Here is a 24225-nt window from a genome sequence, read left to right on the forward strand (position 1 = left end):
ATGACAACTATTCGTAACTATTAGTGCACACTACTCAATAGTAATTTCGCGCACTGTTGGAATTCGCACTAGTAGTGTTACGTCCGCACTAGTAGTTATCGATCTAATAGTGATCCTCAAGTGTGCGCAATAATGGACCATTAGTTTACTAGTTGCCAGTCCACTAGTTTTCACTAAAATTGAGACTAGTGCATTTTTTCTAAATAACGACGTGAATAAAAATAGACCTAGCTGCACAGTTTTTAATAAGAACGACATATATGTGCAGTTAGGTCTATTTTTATTCACGTCGTTATTTAGAAAAAATGCACTAGTCTCAATTTTAGTGAAAACTAGTGGACGGCAACTAGTATATATATATGTATATATATATATATATATATATATATATATATATGTAGGTCCGGAAGTATGTTCCGGGACTTTTATTTTTTTACATCGGTATATTCCAGGACATTTGGCAGTTTCCAGGACTGTCCTGGAAAAAATTCATGTCCTACGGCACGTTTCGGGACAATTTTTTGAATCTGATTACATATATATGCGTTATATTCCAGGACTGTACATTTCAAAAAACGTAAACAGTCCCGGAACATACCTCTAGACCTACATATATATATATATATATATATATTAGTATATATATATATATTTTTATAGAAATAAAGCAAAACACTGTGACATTAATTGTTAGTTGTACTTTTATTTGCATGATCAAATACAAATAATAATACAACAATCTGACTATTTGTATTGTAGTTGTATTGATCTCAATTATTAAAAAACAATCGTGGAAAATAATCGTTATTCTACTCAATCTATTTACGACGCTTAATCCTGCATTGTTTAGGTTCTTCGCCTTTACGTTGGTTCCTTATTTAATCTTACTTAATTGGTTTCTCCTTTATTATTTAATCCTCTATTTCGAGGAACTGCATTATTGCACTTCTGCTGCACTGCTTTGCGGAACATCTTGTCGAAATCTTTTTCTGTTAGAAATTTTTTCTTAACGTATGCTAAAGCACGTATATTTATCAGTTTTCAAACTACAACTATATGAAATCAATACTGTTGCACAAATTATAGTCATACCTTTCATAGCTTCAATTTTCACCGTGTCGAGTTTCTTTTTAGCGGCTATACCTTTTTTGCAATGAAAATTTGCCACAGTTCCTGTAAGCGAAGAGGTAGCTAACTCTTCTTTTGAAAATAGCAAAGACATCATCCCCCATATCAACTTAGAGACAGATGTGTGATTGCACAAGGAAAGGCGAATGGCATTCACTATACAAGGTTCTGGCCCTCCAAGGTCGACTGTCTGTTCCTGTGTTCAATATTTTGCATAAAATATGATAACATTTTCATGATGAGATCGTGATGAGATAATTATTAAATGTAATGATATTCATATTCAGAAAATTGCATTAGGTGAGAATTGAAAACCAAACCAACATCTATAACTACACTTGAAAATCAAAACTCCAAAAATATTAATTTCTATTTTAAATAGCATTGTAATTAAAATATATAATGATTTTAACCTTAGGCTTGTGTATTGCGATTGATTGATGATCATTCGAAGACTTTGCTGTATCTGCTGCATGGTTCGATTCATGTACATGTTCCAATTCACGTGTGTTGACTACTTTTATCGCGACGTCTGGAGTATCAGGGAAGTCTTCCAGCAATGATTCTGGGTTGGAATTTTGTGGTACTAAATTATGTCCGAATGTCAGAGGTGTCGACTCATGTGATGCTGGTTCACAAAACTCTGTAACCGATCTTTGAGACGATTTCAACTTATCGCTTGGTAGATCTAACTCCTTATTTTGCATTATCGATGCTGGCGATGCATCGGTTGCAGACGATTCCAATTTATTGTTTGGTAGATTCAATTTGCTGATGCAGAACGGATCAGAGTCTAATGTCATTGCTGGAGGAGTGTAACCTCGTTCACGTTCAATAATGCAGTTATTTATTGCTTGTATTTTCTACAAAACAAATGAGTATATAATTAGCACATTGTTTCATACTAATTACAAATATTCGATGTAATGCCAATGTAAATCAAAATTATATATACCTCTTCCAGCTTATCTATTTGATCATTGAGAGACTCGATTTTCTTTGATGCAGATTGCAAATTAACCGTGAGATCTTTTACCATTTTTTCCATCTTTGGCAAATCTAAAAAATTAATAACGGTAACCAAGGATCTCATTAAAAGGATTGCTTATCAAAAGGAATCCTCGGCTTATTAAAAGGATAATCTTAAATGGATTGAGCCATTTAAAGTTAACAAATTATTGTTTTCAGTATTTTTATTGCTTAAGGATATATATATATATATACCAAAAAACGTTCAAAAAAGTAGCATATAAAGATATATTTGTGAAGGAATTTGTGATTAACATTTCGTATTCGCTGTTTAGAACTCTACCTATATTTATATATGGTGAGTTGCAGGTATTATAAAATAAAATAATTCGACAATAATTTAAAAAAATTGTTCAGATAAAAATTGAAGTCCATTTGATCTGATAGTGTATAATTTGAGCTATACGAGAAGTAGTAAAAACAGTGAGATACTCCGAACCTATTTTAACCATTAGTAAAAATTACTCAACCGGCTAAGAACTGTTACAGAGAGAAAAATATTCAACAAGAATACCTTCGTTGACAGATCGTAACGTGCGTAGTCTTTTGTTGTCTCTTTGCAGCTTCTTGTTTCTTCATTTAATTCAATGATTGTTAGTTGTGACTTTTCGCAGATAGCATTTTTTTAATTTTTCTATATTTTTCGGAAAAAAAACCAGGTTTTTTCCCTCGATTTTATTTTTCCGGAAAATTGAGAACACTACTTGCGATCAATAAGTTTTCCTACAATTAACGAGAACTTTATTTATTTTTTGTTACGCGATTATTTTCTATAAAAAATTATTGAATGCGTACAAGGAGTTTCTTAATATGATAAACATATATCTTATAAACATAAATAAGATATGGAGGGGAAGTATTTGATTGTGTGAGTGTGTGGTGCGACATATTTTAATTTATTTGATAACAAACATGCTAATATAATTATTAATTATATTTATTTTCAACTTCCACTTTCTTTCGTTTTTTTATTTCCTAGCTTCGCTCCTTTTATAATTATATTGTTTTTTTCTTTTCCTCCACTATTTTTAAGTTTCTTTCGATCTTTTTCACTTTTTTTCTGCAGGTCGTTGTTCTTTTGCTTTTCGTTTTGGCTCATATTCGATTCTTCGAGCTACTCTTCCAACCGTTTAACTTTATTTTCTATACTCGCTTTCTGTTGTTCCCATACCAGTTCTCTTCTCCTGTATTCCTCTCTCTGTATCGTTTCCTCTTTATTTCTTCTTTATCCTTTCTTCTCTCCTTCTCCTGCTCGTCTATTTTCGTCAAAATCCCCTTTAGCATTTTTCTGCTTCCATGTTTTTTTCTGTCTTCTTTTTTTTCTTTTATTTGGTGGTGATTTTATCACTCTTATTTCTTTATTAAGTCTTTCTAAAATTTCTTTTCAGCTTACTTCGCCATTCTACTTCTCACAATCAGTTGAGCACACTTCTGATTTTTAAACAAAAAATTATTGAACGACTGTTGATTTGAACTTTATTAAGAGACACGGCAGTGTCTCGTGCAAAGTGTACGCGCCCGCGACACGGGCAGCGACACAGAAAGTATATCTATACCTGAACCATCGAGTTGAGTGGAAGCACGATTGTCATATCTAAAAAAAAAAGCTAATTTCACCAATGTAAGGCGAGTCAGTAGCTATCTACGCTAAACGCTGGATTCCGGAGATTCAGGTTCAATCCCAGGCAGATATTCCAAATCTTGTTGGGGTTTTTCTCGGGGATCTGGGGTGGGAGTCTGGCAGAAGGCACCAATGGCTACCGGGTGCGCGAGTAGTCCTCGGAATTTTTGGGTGGCACCACCAAGGCGTCAAAATTTCTCCCTAATGGGGGACTTGCCTTCTACAACCACCATTTTTTCAGGTGAAAGCGTAGAGAAAGAGAGGGTATCGGCGCCTATCGAGGAATTGCTAGCTCCTCTGCTCGTATTATCGGTATTATGGATGGTGCCGGTTTAATTTGAAGGAATTCGTGTATGTCTAGCTCCGGATTTTTGCGGTTTATTTTACGTTTTAAGAAGGCAGACTTTATTACTTGCAAGCGGATAAAATTTTTAATAAGCTCAATCGATTGTTTAATCCAGTGTGCAACGTCTATACGTATGTAACATTTTGGTAAACAAGTTTCATTTTTGCATATGTTTGCATAACCTTTTATTGTCTTGTAAGTTGTGAAGCATCGTATCATCGCATTTAATAAATGCTTTTGATGAATCTACCACAACTTCGCGTGAGGCACCCATTTTACACCACTCCAATAACCAAAAATGAATATTATTAGTTGTGTGTCTTTCGGATAGCATCTGACTAATAGAGAATTGAGTGTTGTTATAATTTATAACAATTTGATATAAAAATATGTTTTGACAAACTTTTGTCTGGACTCATTATTTTTTTTCGCAATGCTGCCTGTAGCGTCAATATATGTATATAGAACTTATATGCGTTGAACAGTATTTGCGGTATACTTGCAATTGATGATTAGTCCAATAATGAACAAAAAATGGATTAATTCCAATATTGTGAATACAGTTCAAATAAACGCTACGTTTCATGATGCATATAGCACTTACAGAAAATTGTAAGCTGAAAGGAAACCGCCTCGCCCACGGTTTTTGATCGTGGTTTTCCCATGGGATTTAGGGCGAATGCCATAAGCTGGATTATTTCTAAACAAATCTTGCATTCAATTCGAAGAGGTTCCAATTGTTTAAAATGTTTCCACACGCAACTGCGTTTTTTGTGGCATTTTGTTTTGAATCCATACAAGTCTATTTCGCTTGTAAATGTATGCACAAGGCGGAGAGGTTCGGCTCTTGACAACTCTCGAAGATTGAGAAAACAACGACGTGCGGTACGGAAAATAGCGTAAACAGATTATCTTCTCGTTGCTCGGCGGAAGTGCGAAACGAAAAGAAGCAATTTTTGAGCGACAAAGGATCTTTATCAAGAAATTGTGACTTTATATGTTCATTTTCTTTGCGACATGTAATACATATGCTTTGTATAAATGTGGAGTTTCGGGGTCTTCAGGTATCATAAGTTTGTCCGCTTTTTCGGTGCGATGTACTTCCACTGGCTTTATACATAACTCTTGCCCAATAATGTTTCTTAAAGGTGCCCTTAGATATCGTTTACCGCATTTTCCTGTTCCTTTGAGTATTTTGAATTACAGAAGTACTTCTTGCGCGTATTCACTTTCTATTACACATTGTAAACTACTACCACATTTACAAGTATCTGAAGAAAAAAACAATCACATTTATGATTATTGTTTTTCTTAAAATAATTTCAGATATTAAACAGTAAGAAAATTTTTTTCGGCGCTATGAAAAACTGCGCAAATCTATCTAAACCTTCTTCTAAATTACGAGATATTTTATATTTTGTGTTAAAATATGCCAGAATAAAGTATAAAATGTCTCGTAAAGTAAATATTGATTTTTTGGTAATTTTTTCTTAACACTTATATGCAGAATAACTGGAGAAATTATATCATGTAAGAAAAATCACATGATTTCATTTAAAAGAAATGGCAATATGTGATCTTGAAAAATTGATTTTACCATTATTTGTCTCCCTCTAAATCCTACAACTTTTGTATCAAACATTTTTTGAAAAAATAAGCATTTTTCATAACATATATGTATATGCACAAAAAATACTCACAGTAAAGAGCTTTATAAAACTAGGGATTGATACCCGGGCGTCCATCTTTTTTGCTGCCTTTTGCACAAAATGAAGCTAATATCTTCCCATATACCTCGATCAGTGGATGCCGCACGAGGAGAGGCCAGTGATTGACACGTTACACTAAGGTTTTCTGGTCCAAAACTTTGGATTTATCCATAATTCGAATCCAATTGTATGCCAAACGATGCTACAAGATGAGACATTAATCTAAAAAAAATTAAAGTTGAGCATAGGCCTAGTTTTGGAGATACGGGGAGTCAAAGTAGCCAAATTCCCAATATTATCCAAGTACAATAGACACAAAAAGGATGTTAAAATTTCTTTGACAATAGTGGTATTTTGAATAGAATTAGTCCGAATGATTCTCTGACCACCGTACTAAAAATCCACCCCTTCCATCCTTGTTACTTAATTTTTTAAAGGAGTAAAATTATCCCCAAAAAAGCTGAATTCAGCTTTTGCTGAATTTTTGGAAAACGGATAGAGATACAAAAAAATGTTTTCAATGAAAGTTGTTTGTCTAGGAATTCTGCACAAAAAAGGTTTCTTTTATTTTTTTCGTAAACTCACTCTTTGGCCAAAAAACGCGCCTGAAGAAAGATAATTTTTAAAAATAAAGGTTTCCTCTATGGGGAGAGACAATTCATATATACATAAGATAGTTAGTCCGGGATCAAGATCCTTGCAGATTTCAATTCGATTGCCGATCGGACAGATTCCGATTTGGTTCCCTCGGCCCCAAAGAGATGCGTTGAGCTCAGTGTCCCCGGAACGAAAGAGAACGAGATCGAGCGAAGCTCGGTCTCATCTATCACCGTGGATCGATCAGCATGCGCAGACGAGTCACCCCCATTTCGGGATGTATAACATGGAGTGGTGATTATAGCGCGCACATTTGATTTTATTATCGCACTTTACAATGTAATTATAATAAATGACACGATAAAAGTATATGAAAAGAGAATGAGAAAAAGGTAGGAATAGAAATTTAGAATTATATTTAAAAAGATGCATATGTAAGAATATAAAATATGCTGGTACAATAGATTACATGATTAGTAAGAATGTATATGTGTAATTTGTGTTGAAGATTCAAAAAAATAACTCAAGAAATTTCAGGTTAAAATTACGTAATAGAATAAATATCACGAATTTTTAAACATTGATAACGTTTTCTATCTCTTTCTTTGTTTTTTCATTGTTGTTTTTATTTACATATTAACCTATGAAATATCACGATTGGGGGTGACGTCAATCGAGAACGCGGAAAGAAACAAAGCTTCGTACGAGAGAAAATTATTCTACGACTTTATAATACAAAGCAGATCAATCGCCTTATGGATTAATCGCTTTAATCGCAAAATTGACAACAACGGTGGAAATATTTCGGGAATAATTGCGTCGAGTTTACCGTCCAAAGTCACCTCTTCTCGCGGAAAAATGTGCCACAACCGCCGATCGTCCGCGACGAGAAGAGATGACTTTGGACGGTAGACTCGATTTAAAATATTGGCCGCGTTCAGCAGAACAACTGCTGACTCGTTGTCTTATTAACATTCTACGTTAATTTGTTGGTTCTAAAAGTAAGAGCCAATCACGTTCGATTGCTATTATAGTTATAAGCGGTTTGTTCTGCTGAACTCGCTTATTGCCAGCGTTATTGTTAACGATAAACCAAAATTATTCAAATTTCAGGTATATTTAAGTCTCCGTTGAATGTATAGATAAAATGACTGAAACATGATAATCTATTACTATGTTTCCCAAAAAGCTTTGAAGAAGTTTGTGTTATATTTGGATAAATTTTAATCAGTGTTTAATGATCGGCCTGACTGGCAATATATTGAAAATTATAACGACGTTTCGACCTCTATTTTGGGTCCTTATATTTTCCAGCATAAACTTGATAAGGACCCAAAATAGAGGTCGAAACGTCGTTATAATTTTCAATATATTGCCAGTCAGGCCGATCATTAAACACTGATTATATTTTATTACTGGCGAAAATTTATTTTATTCTTTGGATAAATTTTGTTGGTATTTGATAAAGATTGACAGTTTTTTTTTAGTCATAATTTGCTCTACTTTCCGTCTTTCAGCCTGAGATGTTTTTTCTCATTTTTTATTTTTTTTTGCGTTGTTTATTGTAATTGTTTCTTTTTCTTTTTTACTTAAAAAAGAACCTTCTACCCAAGAAAATGTTATTTCAAAAATTTCACATACGATTTGACTCTGAGTTGAAATCTAGAAATATAAGAAATATACATCAATCAATCAAACAAATAAAATAAACTGTTAAAATATCCGATGACAGATGGTTACGATGTAAGCGCAGTGAGAGAACCAATCGCGACATCGCGGAAAAGTGGCAACAATTAAATCTCTTACATGGCTTTTTAAAGAGTGCAGGATTTATTGACAAGTGATATTTGTTTCATGAAAGTTATCTTTCACGTTAAATAGCGAAAGACAAATTGTGATTGTCCGTAGAAATTCACGCATTTACGAGGAGGAGTGCGTTGTAATAATTCCGAGTGTAATAATTCTCATTCATAGCAGCGTGACTGCCGTTTCGCTGAGACGAATGAAGTGTGCTATTGTGCCTTCACGCGTATCACTTAAATTCTTCAGCGTTGACTCCGCTGGGGTATTTGGCATCGCGACGCGCATCTGGCGCGTGATTTTGATTAACGGCGGCGGTGGCGGCAGCAATTCTCCGCATCCGGAAATAAGTCCGCAGCGAAAATGAAGTCCGATGCACCGGTCTTAAAATAATCTATTGCGCACAAAAAATTGATGAGAATTATGCTATTTTATTCTGCGGTAAAGCTACAATTTTCGACCCTTCACGCGAAAAGATTACTGTGTGATTAGTCTTCTCAAAGGTAAAGAAATTTATCAAAAGAATTAGTGTGAAATCCGTTTCCAGGTAAATTGCAACATATTCTTTGGCGAGGTACTTGCTTGTAATTTGGAAAAGACTTGTTTATTTATTTTTTAGGCTTACACCGTGCAAAAAAAATTTACCTACGTTTTTATATCTTGTATACGTTGGATTATTCAGTTTAGCCGTAATATTTTCTAATCCTAAAATAAAATCTTATAATTATAAATAACGGCTACTTACTAAAAGGTTAGTGACAAATGTTTCATCAAGTTTGTCATTTTAGAATGACAAACTTGTGATGTATCTGGCATTATGATGCAGCTTAAATGTATCTTTTTTGTAGAGTATTATTAAAAATTTGGTTGTGTGGTGCAGACGTTCTTGATAACTACTCTAGCGTGATTTTAATATGCGACTCACTAAACATGTAAGTCTCTCAAAATAATCTCCGTTTTCTTAATAATCAATTTACTATTGCATATGTATATTTAGTTTATAGATATCCTTTTTATCATAGAATATCATACTCTATAAAGTGTTTTGCGAGAGCGATCTTAATATTAGTACACTTGAGAAGGACCAGAATTTGTGGTCGAACGTTGTGTAATTTTTCATAGAATTGCCAATTACGTCGAAAAATTAACTATCAATTTTTTGTGGAGCATTATTGTAAAGCAATTTAGAGACGATTATGTAACTGAGTTAATCGATGACGAGATGTTTGGAACGGGAGCTTGCGAAACCATTTGAATTCACGACCACTAACTCTAGTCCACTCACATTCCGCCATTCGCTATCGGCCTGCTCTTTGGCGATCATTCGGACCGGTAGAATGTGGGTTATTACATCGTCGTTAAAACGTTGATCGCACAGTGGCGTAACCGAATCTGATCTCGCGTTTGCAGCGAAATTTCGCGCGATTTCGCGTGAAATCAGGGCTGATATGATCATCGTGTTACTGTCAGTCAGGCAACACGATTGACGGATCTTTTAAGGACGTCGCAGATCGATGCTAACGTTGATACAGTATTGTTAACACAATACAGAATAGTGAGAATTAAAAGTGCTCCACCTTCGCAGCGATTTTATATTAAACAAAAATTGTTTTATTCCATATTTATTAGTAAAGTTTTATCTTTAATTTATTTTTAATTTTGATTATTTTCAAAAATTTTATATGTTCTTTAAATAATATTCAACGTATTTAATATTTTAATACGAATTAAATTTTGAAGATAGCAGATTCCTAAGTTTATATATTTAATATAAAAGATTTAAAAACAGTATATAGTTATATATATATATAGTTATATTTTTAGAATTTTAAGATAATCAGGATTAATTAAATCAGGGCTGATATGATCATCGTGTTACTGTCAGTCAGGCAACACGATTGACGGATCTTTTAAGGACGTCGCAGATCGATGCTAACGTTGATACAGTATTGTTAACACAATACAGAATAGTGAGAATTAAAAGTGCTCCACCTTCGCAGCGATTTTATATTAAACAAAAATTGTTTTATTCCATATTTATTAGTAAAGTTTTATCTTTAATTTATTTTTAATTTTGATTATTTTCAAAAATTTTATATGTTCTTTAAATAATATTCAACGTATTTAATATTTTAATACGAATTAAATTTTGAAGATAGCAGATTCCTAAGTTTATATATTTAATATAAAAGATTTAAAAACAGTATATAGTTATATATATATATAGTTATATTTTAGAATTTTAAGATAATCAGGATTAATTAAATAGACATTCACAATAAGTTTAATAAAGTTATATTAGTTTATAAAATGTTTTATAAACTAATATATGTATAAAATGTTTTAACATGCGCGTCATTAGTTAAAGGCATAATTTTCTTACAATCTATCTATATAAAATAGAATGTCTGTATGTCTGTTCATTATACACTTTTAAACTATTTGACTAAATTTTTACCAAAAGAATTTTCCGGCGGGGAGTGTTATAGAGTTTGAAGTCGATTTTTAACCTATTTTTTCAAGTTACCAATGCATTTTTTAAACATTTGTCACAAAAATTTATAAAAGTCTAATCGTAGCTAATTAGACAAAGCATCCAAGAATATCGTGTCCAAATTTCAAAAAGATCTATCGATCCGTTCTCGAGATATCGTGAACACCGGTTTTTAAAACCATGTTTCGAGAAAAACGCGTTTAAAGTTTGAGAAGAGGTTTGGATATCATTAATTGTTTATAATGCTATAACTTGAAAACGGCTCGTCTTACGAAAAAAATGCAAAAGGTAAAAAAGTTTCATTTTGATTCAAAATTATTAATAAATTTAAAAAAAAATTTTTTTGTTAATTAACAATGAAATTGTTTATAAATTTTTTTTTCTAATTTTACCTTTAGTCGGCGATTCCGGGGCCATATAAAAGTCCTTCAATTTCAAGCAGGTTCTCAGCATCAGCTGCTCGCAATTGTTTACGACGAATTCTTCCTTCCCGTGTTGCATTCGCGGCTTGGATCTCGGCCTGATGAAGACGATTTTCATCTGCCTCCTCACAGTAATTATTGGCATTTGGTCCAACTTTAATACCCAAGTATTCCATGACTTGCAGATATGATTTGCTTCCTGCATTGAATGTACAGGCTGCTATGTAAGAAGCAATTCTCATAATACAGCAGCCGCTGTGGGTGATTTTGGGTGCTATGCGCCAAAGGACGTTATTAAAGCTCTCGTTATTGTTCTGTGTAAAACCTCCCACGCATTTTTCTAAAAGTTCGTCTGAAGATAAATTCTTGTATATTGGCTCGATAGCTTTTACAACATCTGGATGAAGCGCGGGTGCATGGTGAAAACTGTCTAGTTTATTCAAAGCTTTTGCTTTTTGCCATTTACACCAAGAATCTTTTCCTGTCGGACACAAGTCATGTTGCGGCTTCTGGTCAGTTGATTGTAAATGATAAAAAGTAGCCATAACAGCATTTTTCATTGCTTCAAGTGAGTGGCAATTACGTCGTATTGCAAGGCCATAATAACGAGTAAGTGCATCGATTAATTTCCCTGTCAATTTGCCCTTTCCACCAAGTCCCGTGGTTTTTTTCTTCAAATTTCGAAGTCTTGTACCCATTCGTTTCTGTACATGTCCAATACATTCTTTCTTTGTTATTATTATGCCAGGATAAGGATTGCTATTAACTATTGCTGGAAAAGTCTTGGAGTCTCCATCGCCTATGTAATTGACGTATTTGACACCGAATTTTTCTTCTGATCGTTGAAACATGTGACACATTCCTTCTACCTCCATCTTTCCAGAGGACCCTGTGTGATTGATCTGACAATTGGGTGCATGCTGCTCTCGAAACTCTTCATAATCTGCTGTTCCTTCCAGTCCAATCCATTGTTCACATGCCTTGCAAGTTTTGGAACTTATAAACAAATCAAGAACTCTACCAGTATAATGTCCAATAATTGTTGTAACTCCATATAAAGAATCGAATCCTCGCTTACGCCACGAACCATCCCCGGACACGGTTATTCCCGCATTTTTCTGATTTTCTTTTGCTTCTGTGACTTTTTTTTCTTCCTGTACACTTTCTTTTGAAATTAAATAAAATACAGCCTCTGAAGCAGTTGAAATATGATTTACAACCGTGTCATACGAGGACTGAGCTATGGGCTTTGCAAGGTCCATAAGTCCACAAAATTTTTTTGCTCCGCTTAATCCAATACCTATCATCCGCATTGCAAAGATAAATCTCGTATTTATTTCGTAGGCATTTGATATATACGGACACGAAGATACGCTTTGAGTCACACAGGAAGGACACAGAATTTGCACTTTGAAACCGAGACCACGTGTTGATGATTTGGCAAAACTAATATTACTCCCACATGTTTTGCACTTCACATGTTCGCTAATAAACGAAAAAACTGTTGCAAAATTTAAAATTACGTAACCAATGTTATCGTTTATACTGGGCTCTAACACATGACTGGCTCGCAATTTCTTCGCTGATGTACTCAACTCATTATTTTCTGCTTCAATTTCATAATGATTCTTGGGAGGTTTTCTTTTCTTTGATCGACATTTATATGCTCCTGTTGACTTTCGCCTTTCCCTTGAAACTTTTGAATGGAGGGTAAAGTTTGTATTTTTTTCCATGTTTTACAAAAATTTTACTACGAAACAACGCAACGATGTTCACTACTGCAAAGCTACAGAATAATTGGCTTGTGGCGATTACATCGTCACATATATTTAACCGCTGAAAGACCTTAAATCTCAAATAATAGAAAAGTAACAAATAACAAAAGACTGAAAAACATGTAAACACGTTTATAAGAAATGTAGATAGAGTAACATATAAAAACAATATAAATATCAGCGAGCGAAAATAATAAAGTCGAGATACAAATAATAAACATTCGCGGAACTAATTTTTATTGTTAAACCGATGACGACTTGAGGAGAGGCTTCTCGAAAAACACGAAGTCCTGAGAGGAGAGAGCTATCTCGCGATACCGGCGAAAAAGGCGCGATACCGCTACGCTCCGCTCCGCCCCGCTTCAGTAAAACCTCCGTAACTTCCACAATTCTTCGAATTTCTTAATAATATTTTAACACAATATTTTTGAAACTACATATTTTCAAGAAATGCAAAAAAAAAAATCGATTTTTTCAAAATTCTACTCAGGTGTAAGCCCTTAAAACACAAATGAAGTCGTTTGAAGAAAAACGACTCCCGGGCGAAGCCCGGGTAACCAGCTAGTTTTTATATATTTGCCAGCACATTAATATTTCAAATTTCAAAATAGAGCTTACGTTACCAAGAATATCGAGAATATTTGATATCGAGAATGATCGTGAATTTAATATGAATCGTTGCAAGTTAGTTCTTAAAAACATCTTGTCTATGAATAACATCGTGACCATTCGATCGGAAGGAGTTTTTCTTTTCGAAAGAATTATATTATATTTGATTTATAAACTTCTAAATTATTTTTATATATAAATCTAAACATCCGTATACTTTCTCTCATGGATTCACCTATGGACGTGAGAAAAAACATTTTTTTATAAAAAATACTAAATAATTTTTTTTTCTGTAGGACAAAGAATTTATTAATATTATTAATTGACAAATAATGTTCTTTCAAGGAAATACAATTGTATTGAATTTTGAATGCGTTTTACGCGACAATTGACGGAAATCATGATATCTTTTTGCTAAACTACAATATTAGTTGAGATCCACATTGGGGTTGAAATTCCCCGAACTTGCAATTAGGGCGTGATAGATCGTCGACATCGACGTTGAAATCGTCTTTCCGTGGCAGACCGCATTATCCGATTAATCAGAAACTTCACATAGCGGGGCTTATGGCACTTTAAAGTTAGGCAACTGACAGAATTAAGCGGGGAGAACACACTTCTGCACAACGCATAATGCGTAAGCATAAGAAAATTGATTGGTCTATTTCCTTATGCACATGTGTATGGACCAATCAATTTTCTTATGCTTACGCATTATGCGTTGTGCAGAAGTGTGTGTCCGGGCCCTTAGAGTACATGCATATATACCGTAAAGCAGTTCATATTTTTTTTATTTAATTTATATAGTCCAAAATATTTAATAACTGATAAAGTTAAGAAAATTTAATATTAACATGATTAAAAATTATTATAAATTGGCAGTTTTATTATAGAACTAGATAATTATTAGGTTATTAGGCAGTTTTATTATATGTAGAATTAGATAATTATTAAATTATAACAAATTTAAGTTTTATTTTATTTTTGTTTGTTTGATTGATTGATGTATATTTCTTATAATTCTAGATTTCAACTCAGAGTTAAATCATATGTGAATTTTTTAAAATAACATTTTCCTGGATAGTAAGATAAAAGGTTCTTTTTAAATAGAAAAGAAAAAAGGAAGAATTTTCTTTCCAAAAAAAGAAATAAAAAATGAGAAAGAAATATAAAATCTCAGGCTAAAAAACGGGAAACAAAAAAAAATCGTTATCTTATACTAACAAGATTTATCCCAATATAACACAAACTTCTACAAGCTTTTCGGAAAACATAATAATAGATTATCATGTTTTAGCCATTTTATCTATACATTCAACGGAGACTTAATTATCCCTGAAATTTGAGTAGTTTTGGTCTACCATTGTGGGATATCTAAATCAATTAACTTTTTAAAAATACACCCCAAATAGCACAAGTGTAATATTAATAGTAATAGTAATTAAAGCTAAATAGCGCGCGTCTATGATGTCTATTACTAATAATAAACGTTGTATGAAATTGTAGAAAGCGAGCGTGGCGTAGCAGACAGCGCACTGGTTCGAATCCAGTCCTGGTAGAACCAAAATAAATAAATTGTATCGCTTGTCTCTTCTCCTGGGCGGAATGGCAGCCCGTCAAGAGTATCCCTTGCCTCAACATTTGCAGTCGCATGGCATAGACACTGGCGAGTCCAATTTTCAAAGCTTTCCTGTGGTTTGGACTTAAAAAAAATTTCAAAAATTTCCAAAAAAAGGTTAAAAAAAGGAGGGGGAGGTTCAAAACGGTTTCTTGACGTTCCGAGTTGCCTGGCATAGACACTGGGGAGTCGAAATTTCTTGGGACTTAAAAGATGAAAAAAAAAAAAAAAAAAAAAAAGAGAAGAGAGAGAGAGAGAAAGAGAGAAAGAATTCTAAATCGTGGCCGCTCTTGGTCAGTACGTCAAGGGGGGACGCACGCGTTCACATCGGTGGGGGGAAAAGGGAAATGGGAAGAAAAGGGAAATGGAATAGGGAAGGAGAAGATTGGGAGACTTAAACTCTAAGTTGGCCTCTTACCGATCGACTACTATTTACAATGGCCCGACTTACAAACTAATCTAACCTAACTTAATGTTTACTATTTTCTTGGGTTTTTTAATATTTTTTGAGGGGGTTTTCTCTTTTTTCTCAACTATCTCTACCATCTCTGATGTTTTACTAGTTTGCGAATCTCTCACAACTCCTCTTCAACAGCTCGTCAAATTCAGTCTTGTGCACACCGGCGCTTAACTGTTTTACCCGGTATCTCAATTGGGACGGCGTGAACGCCGCGAACAACCGCGAGTGGACTTTCGAGATTACTTGACCGAGAGCAAGATCACTCGGTTGTGTCGACTCTGATGGAGCGGAATGGCTTCGTATCTCGAGTTCAGCAGCGGATCGGACTGATGGAGCTGACTCGAGAGCGAAGTGTTTCTTTTGGGCTAGGTGTCATATATTTTTTTTGTCGTCATCGGGAGACGACGTTCTTCTCGTAGCATGGCGTCGATTGTAACAGGGCACTTTCTTTCCAAGGAGGCAGCGAAAGAAAATTCATCGTGGCGTGATAACATTGAACGCGAAAACGTTTATGCCTCATGATCTTTTATACCCTCTTGGAGAATCGGTGGGGTTAGCCGATGTTTGGGCGAGACTAAGGGCCTAAGCAGAATGGCTGTCTTATAACCTTAAGGCAGTGTTTTATGCCTTAAAAGTTTTTGTCTTATGTAACGCACAATACTGTGTTAATGTTTCCTGTCTTGTGTAGTATATATACGTCGCGTTTATATACTTACGAGTGAAATGAAAACGAATGGCGCATTTCGTTTTTTTTATTTTCTTGTTCAGCGTTCTTATTTTTTTCCCGGTTTTTGCAACCGGCTACAACACAAATTTTCATGGTTGTAATTACTCAGAGTAATTCCGTCTATGAGTTGGACGGAAGAATCCAAAATTGAACACAAAACTCAAATACAAAGCAGAAATAACGACGCAGAGATTGTGTCCGCCAGCGACTTTATCCGCAACTTGCGTCCGAACGGCGACCACGTTCGCGATCGTCATGCGACTTAGAACTTTGATTCACGCGTGCGTAACGTGGTCCGAACGTCCCCGAGTCTAACCGAACTTTGCCGAAACTTGGGTCTATTTCCCCTCCCGCGCTATCCTAACCCCCCTTGTCCATAGTAGCAGCTTAGGCTCCGTCTGTCTTATCCTAGGTCTATAGTGCTCGGGGTTCGGAGGGATATCGGAGCCTCGAGCTCGACGATTCGGTGGAGGCGTTTAAAATGGGGGCGCAATGCGCCCTGTCATCGCCCGACTGACGTTTGGTCGGGCGGCATCCGGTTGTTGTTCGCCGAGAATTACGATGCACAGTTTAAGGTGCGCATCGTTACAAGTGTGTTCTTAATATTTCGATTAATTCTGTAACGCCCACATTTTGATTTCGCTGTCATAAAATTCTGAAACTTATATATTTGTCTTATTTTATTATTTGAAGGTGAAAAGACCGGCAGAAAAAGATTTGGAGCCCTAAATGTGAAAATTATGGTATGTTGCACTAGTGCAACGTTGGGCGTTACGAGGGTAAAATACGGTATATCTATCTATATAAAATAGAATGTCTGTATATATGTCTGTTCTTTATACACTCTTAAACTATTTGACCGAATTTTTACCAAAAGTATATAAAATAGGGGTAAAATTTTTCGGGGAGTGTCATGATGTGTACAGTTTTTCGTTACCGATTTTCTGGAAACCTTTTTTTAATTTTTTTAATTTTTCGGGAAATAATTGACCGAATATCAAAGAATTACGTATGAAACAGGGGTAGAATTTTCCGGGGAGTGCTATAAAGTGTATAATTTTTCGTTACCAATCTTTTTGGAAGCCGGTATTAGAAATTTTTCCAATTTTTTGGGAAATAATTGATTGAATCTTAAAGAATTATATATGAAGTAGGGGTAGAATTTCCCGGGAAGTGCTATAAAGTGTACTATTTTTTGTTACCGATCTTTTTGGAAACCGGTTCCAAATGACCGAATCTCAAAGAATTGTACATAAAGTAGGGGTTGAATTCCCGGGGAGTGCTATAATAGTTATTTGTGTAACAAGTGCGGGAAGTTGAGAATTGGACACGAGTGCGGAGTGGACGCACGAGCCTTCGGCTCGAGGATAGTTTCGAAGAAACTGTGCGGTAATGTTACATTACCGCACTGTTTTGACTCGTGTATGGAATTGGCTATTTGTCGCACAGATGACGCGCGCGTAATGGGCCACTTTCCACGCACGTGTGAAATAAAGTATTTTTTCGTTACCGATCTTTTTGGAAACTGGTATCAGAAGTTTGACGAATTTTTCGGGAAATAATTGGTCGAATTTTAAATAATTGTATATAAAAACAGGGGTAGAATTTCCCGGGGAGTGCTATAAACTGTATAGTTTTTTGTTACCGATTTTTTTGGGAACCGGTATCTTTTTGGAAATCGGTTACGAAATTTTTCAGAGAGAGAAAGAGAGAGAGAGAGAGACTTGCGTGTTTTATTACATATGTTCTCCGGGGCGAAGCCCGGGTAACCAGCTAATATGAATATAAAATCGGAAAAAAATTTTTAAGAGCAATAAATGTTTTCAATTTTTTACTATATGGATAGAAATACGTGTTTCTATAAAAAATGACAATAAAAAATTATAATTTGTAATAATTATTGTGAAAAAAAGTATTGAAAATAAGTCAATTCTTATTATGAAACTCGTAAAAACAGTTTTTCTCTTTACGGAAGCACAGGTGGATATCGCCAGTGATGAGGTGGTTCTTGACTTTGTACGGAAGGAGTCATAATATGATCCGTTGATCTGTGCCATTGTGTACAGGGATCCATAATATAATCCGTTAACCGTGAAGTACTTGGCTGATTTTTCTTTTTAATTTATGTCAATCTACGTGTTTTCTCAAATTCGATCGGTCTGCTACATAAGACACTAATCTTTCACATATTCTACATTTTGCCGTATAATTAAGAAATTTTTTTAAATTTTGTCGTTGGTCGTCAGGTACATTATAATCTTTTTGAAAAATGTTGTGCTTATAAGTGCATTCTATACGATGTTGGAATATTTCTTAATTTTAAGGGAATAACATCATTGCAGATGTTGCATCTTGCGACTGGTTTTCTATCAACTTCAAATTTGTGGAAAGTATCGTGTATTTCTTCGAGCGTCAGTTGTAATTCCATGTTTATCGGAATAGGGAACGACCGTCGTTAAGTTGCTAATGGCGCATGTTTCTAGCGCGTGTCTAATAATAATTAGATCCATCGGCTCCGTAAAGTGCCTCACCTTCATAGTTATTTTTCTGGTCGGTTAACAAACCGCATAAATTGCAGGTCTCATATATCTCATCAACAGATATATGCAGAAAGGATCACGACGCTTGAAATCGAGCAATACAACTAAGGAGAAGTTTGTTAAAAAAAAATTACTGTTAATTGCTTACAGTAGTAAATGTCGGCTGTAATGCCGGTGTATGATACAAAATTATATTCAAAACCTGTATGGAAGTTTGATCTCTCTTCCATTTGACCAGGTTTAAAATTTTTTATTTAGTTAAGATCAACACTAGTTTCTTTCGTTATTTTAATTTGATATTTGTCATTGATAACAGTCTCAAACAAATCTTCGATAACCACTCAGTAAATTTCACTTTATCTAACAACTGAAAGGACCCCATTGACGAATTTCCACTCCCGATGTCGTCGTAGTCGTCCCTTCGGACGAAACGGCGGGCGACTGCGGCGGCGACGGCGGCGACGATAACACCTCCTGAACGACATTTTCTTCCTCGTCCTCGTTTTTTTTATTAGATTCACTCATGCTCTCTTCTTTAATACAGAAACGATTAAATATCCTTTGTAAGATTGGATCAATTTCTGCCAAACTGTTGTTCATATCAACGACCAGGAGGTGGTTATTTCGTCTGGATCCATCTTCCATCAGGTATAACGAATCTTTTTCCCATACAATTAATTCCGATCCACTGATCCTGGCTTCTCGCCGCTGCTTTTTGTCCTTCTCAAAAGGAAAGCTCTCGGCTCAAAAAAATGCTGTGTGAATCCGACAAACCAAGTTGGCTCACGGTTTTTTAATGTTCATATCGAAAAGACGTTATATATTGCCAGTCACGGTCGATTTAAAGAAATTACTTGAATTTTTATTCTATACTGGCGAAAGAAATTTATTACTCTCGGCTTTGTTCACGGGTTCGAAGAGACGAGTCGTCTCGAATGGCGCCTCCTGACTCGAGACGTCGACGCGGATCGCTCCGTCTCGCTCGACTCCCGGTGCGCGGTGATCTCCTCTTCCACCATGTCTTCCAACTCGGGCGCCGATCTCGATCTTCTAGATCGACGACGACTGCTGCTACGTCTCTCACCTCGACAAGCGGTATGTATGGCCATCTGCAGTTTTTTGTACGACAACTGCGCCGTCTCGTCTTCCTAGTCCTTGATTCTCGCCCAGTAGTAAAAATGTTCGCGCTCTTGCACCAAATAGGTTGGATAGATGCGCGTGACGCCTCAGGTAGTCGTCAATCGCCATTATTAACGTCTTCTTATCTTCGACGCGTAGCGTCATCCTCACTATTTTTGCGAACGTCGAATGCTTCGGCCGAACGATCTCCTCGGCTATTATATGTCCTCCGCTTTTAACGCTACGCGTGTCACGCGCACGGATTCCCTGTTATCTCGCGGACGTTTTTTTAACTCCTCCGTTAACGTTTCAAGAGCGAACGCCTCGGTGTATTTTTCGAAAAACCTTAGGGCCCTCTCCGTCGTCTTCTTTTCGCTCGTATTCTCCTTCACGTGTCTACCGTACGCTCAAGAAGCGTACGACGCCATCAGATATTTTAATTGGAACTCCTCCTCGTTTTCCGTACATATACTGCCGCCGAATGCCATGCCTTCAATGGCGTTCACTATACACACCATTGGTGCCTTATTGGGGCCATGTACATCTGCCCCCTCTACCTTGCCGTTCGGATTCGGCATTAAAATTGTAGGTCCCATGTGCTTGTGTACAACCTATGTGCGCACCATATGCACATGACTTTGGGGGAGACCTAGGTCTGACTCGGACTGTTGCGCGCATTGAAATGAATGATGATATGAAATTGTAAAAAGATAATAGACGTTCACTTAAGTCTTTCAAGTTTTATAAAAAATGCTATCTGTTGTTGTTAAAAAATTATTCGTTGTTGTATTTAAGTGTTTTTATGTAAGCACTGAAAAAAAACTTGTTAATCCCAAAAAATATTTAGTCCGATACGAGCAACTAAACATGTTAGTTAGTTAACTAAACATTAGTTGTTTCATCAATTATTAAGTTGCACTTAAAAAGATATAATGCATTCATGTCAACCTTTAAAATTTTTTAATAAAAAATTAATTAATTTAACTAACGTTTAGTAAAACTACCTAAAATATTTAGTTGCTCGTATCCGACTAAATATTTTTTGGGATTAACTTTGTTTTCTCAATGAGAGTTTCGATTACCCTTATCGACTTTACAGCATGATATATTCACTGCTCTGAAATTGGTATATTGCTATCGATTAGCTTTGGAAGACGTCTCATCGCGAATCCCTTCTTCCTTTCATTCGCCGTTTGCAAATGTTGAAATAATCTTTACGGAGGCACAGGTGTACGGCCTCGGATCGCCTAAATCCCGATGCTAAATCCGCTTGTCGGTACAAGCAGACAGGTGCCAGCCGATTTCGAGCCAATCCACTTCACCATCTCCGTATCGCTTACCGTGTTTCCGCCACCTTCGCGTGCCGAATAAATATATACGGAGGTGCCACGGGACAAACGGGTTTAAAAAGAGGTAGATGCAGAATTACGCTTTTGCGATCGTGCCAATTGTCCTTATAATCCAATTTTCCAAATAGTTGAGAAAACTTTCCTGTAAAATAATTGAATCAGTTTTACAATGCTACAGCTCTAGTTGCAAAATTATTATTTTGATAATATTACTTATTTTTTTTTTTACAAAAGATATAAATTTTATTCTTAAAAGCTCACATTCTTAAAATCAAACGGAAATTTTGAATTTAATCCAGAATATCTCGAGAAAGATGTTTTTAGTTCAATCAAGTTTTTTAATTAAACCACTCGGCTATTAAATCCACTCGCTTACTTATACAAGAGAATATATGTCAAACAGACGCAATTTTGCATTTTCTGATACGATTATTCCTTACAAAATGCAAATTAATAAATTGTTTTTCGTATATATAAAAGCTTTTCGTTGGCTGATATGTTATAAAGAAATAGTGTACATGGAAATATTGTATATGGAAGATGAAAAATAAGTAAATTATTATTTTGCATTAAATTTTAATTACAACAAAATATTATTTTTATATTTGAAAATATGCTATTCTAGATTTCTTAAACTATCTTTCTTCTTTGTCGTTAATAAACAAAATATGTTGCTTAATAATCCTTATACACTTTAAAAACATGTGCAAGCTTTATGAAGCGGAATCCTTTTTCATGAGAAAGTTTTGACCTTCTACAGCATATCTTACATATCGATTAATTCCAAGACAATTACGAGTTTAGGTCTGTCGAGTTGCGCACGGTTGATTCGTAAATAGCAAAGTTCTCTTTTCTGGGCAGAAATTCTCGCCGTTTCTGGGACACTCTGTATATCGATTATTCAGAAATACCTGCAAGTGCGCTTAAAACGTTCGAGTATCAGTACTCTTCTTTATAACAACGCAATTCTCATCTGTCGCGGTATTTGTATCCGCTGTATCAGCAATATTTACTAGCTCTTTTAATTATTGAATAATGTTATCTGTAATAATGTCAGCAATGAATTAATATAATTGCATATGAATATAGATATATTATATTGATTTAATGCTGTTATTATTGCTTCATATATATGTATATTTAACTAACAGTAGTCTACCGTATAACACCGATGTATGCTATATTTGATATAGCACGACGAAAAAATTCCAATATTTGTTTGTTTCAAAGTAAAATAAAAAATATTTTACTGTTACATCTTCAATATTTATTTTACACTTTTTTAAATAAGCCTTTAGATATTTTATAAACATGTGTTTCCGTATGTGTATACATAATCTATATACACTGTGAAAAAAATATTTAAATAAAAAAAATAATTTATTTGGATTGTTGCCAAGAGCTTATTTACTTAATATAATACATATATTTATTTAGAATTAGATATTTTTACTTAGTTTAAAGAAAAAAAATTTAATTTTAAATAAATATGTGTATTATATTAAGTAAATAAGTTTTTGGCAGCAATCTAAATAAATATTTTTTTGAATTTAAATTTTTTTTAGTGTATGTATATAATCTATATGACTGATATAACGCAGAATGCATCCGCGTGTTGTACGGGGGTCTGCTGTATATATATTACCTATCTATATACAGGTGCTACACATAGAAAAGTACATACTGCCTGCAAGTATTAAATATTAGTTGTTCTAAGTATTTGATAAGTTTACATATCCGCAAATCTACTATAATCACAAGCATCTTATTTACTCAAAACATATTCTAGATCTTAACAAGTTTAGTACTTCAAACAAGAATATTTTGTTAATATAAGAATTTGGTTTACTTACTATATATAGAGTCTACGGAAGAGAAACACATAATATTATTGAATAAAATATAATATTATTGAAAGAAGAATCAATTCTTGTTTTGAACACAAAATGATGAGCTTTTTTAAGACTTGTGCCAAGTATATCTTAAAACTATTATTAAGAAAATATTATTTGTTGAAGAAAACTATTACTTAAGACAAATAAAATAAAATAAGTAATTGCTTTCTCTGTAGAATGATATTCTTATGTGTGTAGATGGTGACTCTATATATTATCTAATGGTATTTTAATTTTATTTATTATTTTAATTATTGTAACAAGTGTGTATCATTTCATTCATATGACTCATTAACGAGTGCTAATGATTAATAAGTAGCGTAATTCCTTGTCATAACAGTCGATCATCGTTCGAATCGTCGTATTCGTCTTCGACTACGCCTTCGTCATTTAAGTTATTACGACGGACGCGTCTCGCGACTCGGGGCGAGAATGCACTTTATTTTCAGACAAGGCGCGCGAACACTTCGCGGCCAATGTGGAAAGCCAGTGGTTCGTCTTTTAATAGCACGTTGCATCTTGGTAACGACGGGGCGTCCGCGGAGCTTACCTGATGTACCGGGTGGCCCGAAAATGTCGTTCGGTTATTTGATGAAGATATAGTGCCAGTCGGGTGCCGGGCGACGCGATGTTGCGGCTGATCGTTTTGTTGTAAATTTAGATTCGTTTGTCTGTGATTGAGTTGACCAGTTGTTGACCGGTATTGGGGTTTACACACAGTAGTCGAATTGTGTGCAAACGCGCGCGTCTCTTTATGCCAACGTAGTAACCATCAATATCATCGATAATTTGCGATGGGATTTCGGTTGTAAGCTTAATGATTGTTGCATGTAAAATTTATTTGTGCAGCAATTTGTGAGTTTATTTATCTTGTTTGTAAAATGTAATTCTTAGGTTAAATACGCATATGTGCATTTATAGACATATTAGAAACGATTTCTACTTTTGTTTTAGCCTGTCAAAAATATGTCACATACATTCATAACG

The 24225-nt window shown here is 34.8% G+C and overlaps 3 protein-coding genes across 14 annotated transcripts in view; 1 reads left to right on the forward strand and 2 right to left on the reverse strand.

Annotated features, from left to right (window-relative positions):
* Shal (potassium voltage-gated channel protein Shal) overlaps positions 1-24225 on the forward strand; it is a 169561-nt gene that overhangs the window by 15732 nt on the left and 129604 nt on the right. The gene's annotated exons all lie outside the window — the stretch shown is intronic.
* LOC139814267 (uncharacterized) lies at positions 355-3558 on the reverse strand. The gene is made up of 6 exons (XM_071780406.1): positions 3551-3558; positions 2672-2730; positions 2084-2187; positions 1542-1991; positions 1093-1324; positions 355-1016 (listed from the first exon to the last, which is right to left on the reverse strand). The coding sequence occupies exons 1-6, from the start codon at positions 3556-3558 to the stop codon at positions 889-891; spliced, it is 981 nt and encodes a 326-aa protein (XP_071636507.1). The 3' UTR covers positions 355-888.
* LOC139814279 (uncharacterized) lies at positions 11119-13030 on the reverse strand. Its single transcript, XM_071780434.1, has one exon. The coding sequence runs from the start codon at positions 12877-12879 to the stop codon at positions 11119-11121; it is 1761 nt and encodes a 586-aa protein (XP_071636535.1). The 5' UTR covers positions 12880-13030.

Source organism: Temnothorax longispinosus, chromosome 1 (assembly GCF_030848805.1).
Source record: "Temnothorax longispinosus isolate EJ_2023e chromosome 1, Tlon_JGU_v1, whole genome shotgun sequence".
Taxonomy (NCBI): Eukaryota; Metazoa; Arthropoda; class Insecta; order Hymenoptera; family Formicidae; genus Temnothorax; species Temnothorax longispinosus.

Excerpts from the sequence above, each read along its gene's own strand:
- LOC139814279 (XM_071780434.1), bottom strand. The coding sequence starts at position 12,879 with ATGGAAAAAAATACAAACTTTACCCTCCATTCAAAAGTTTCAAGGGAA.
- LOC139814267 (XM_071780406.1), bottom strand. Across the intron at positions 2,188-2,671 it reads GTTACGATCTGTCAACGAAG|ATTTGCCAAAGATGGAAAAA; the intron begins GTATTCTTGTTG and ends TTAATTTTTTAG. Across the intron at positions 1,017-1,092 it reads GAAAATTGAAGCTATGAAAG|CATACGTTAAGAAAAAATTT; the intron begins GTATGACTATAA and ends TACGTGCTTTAG.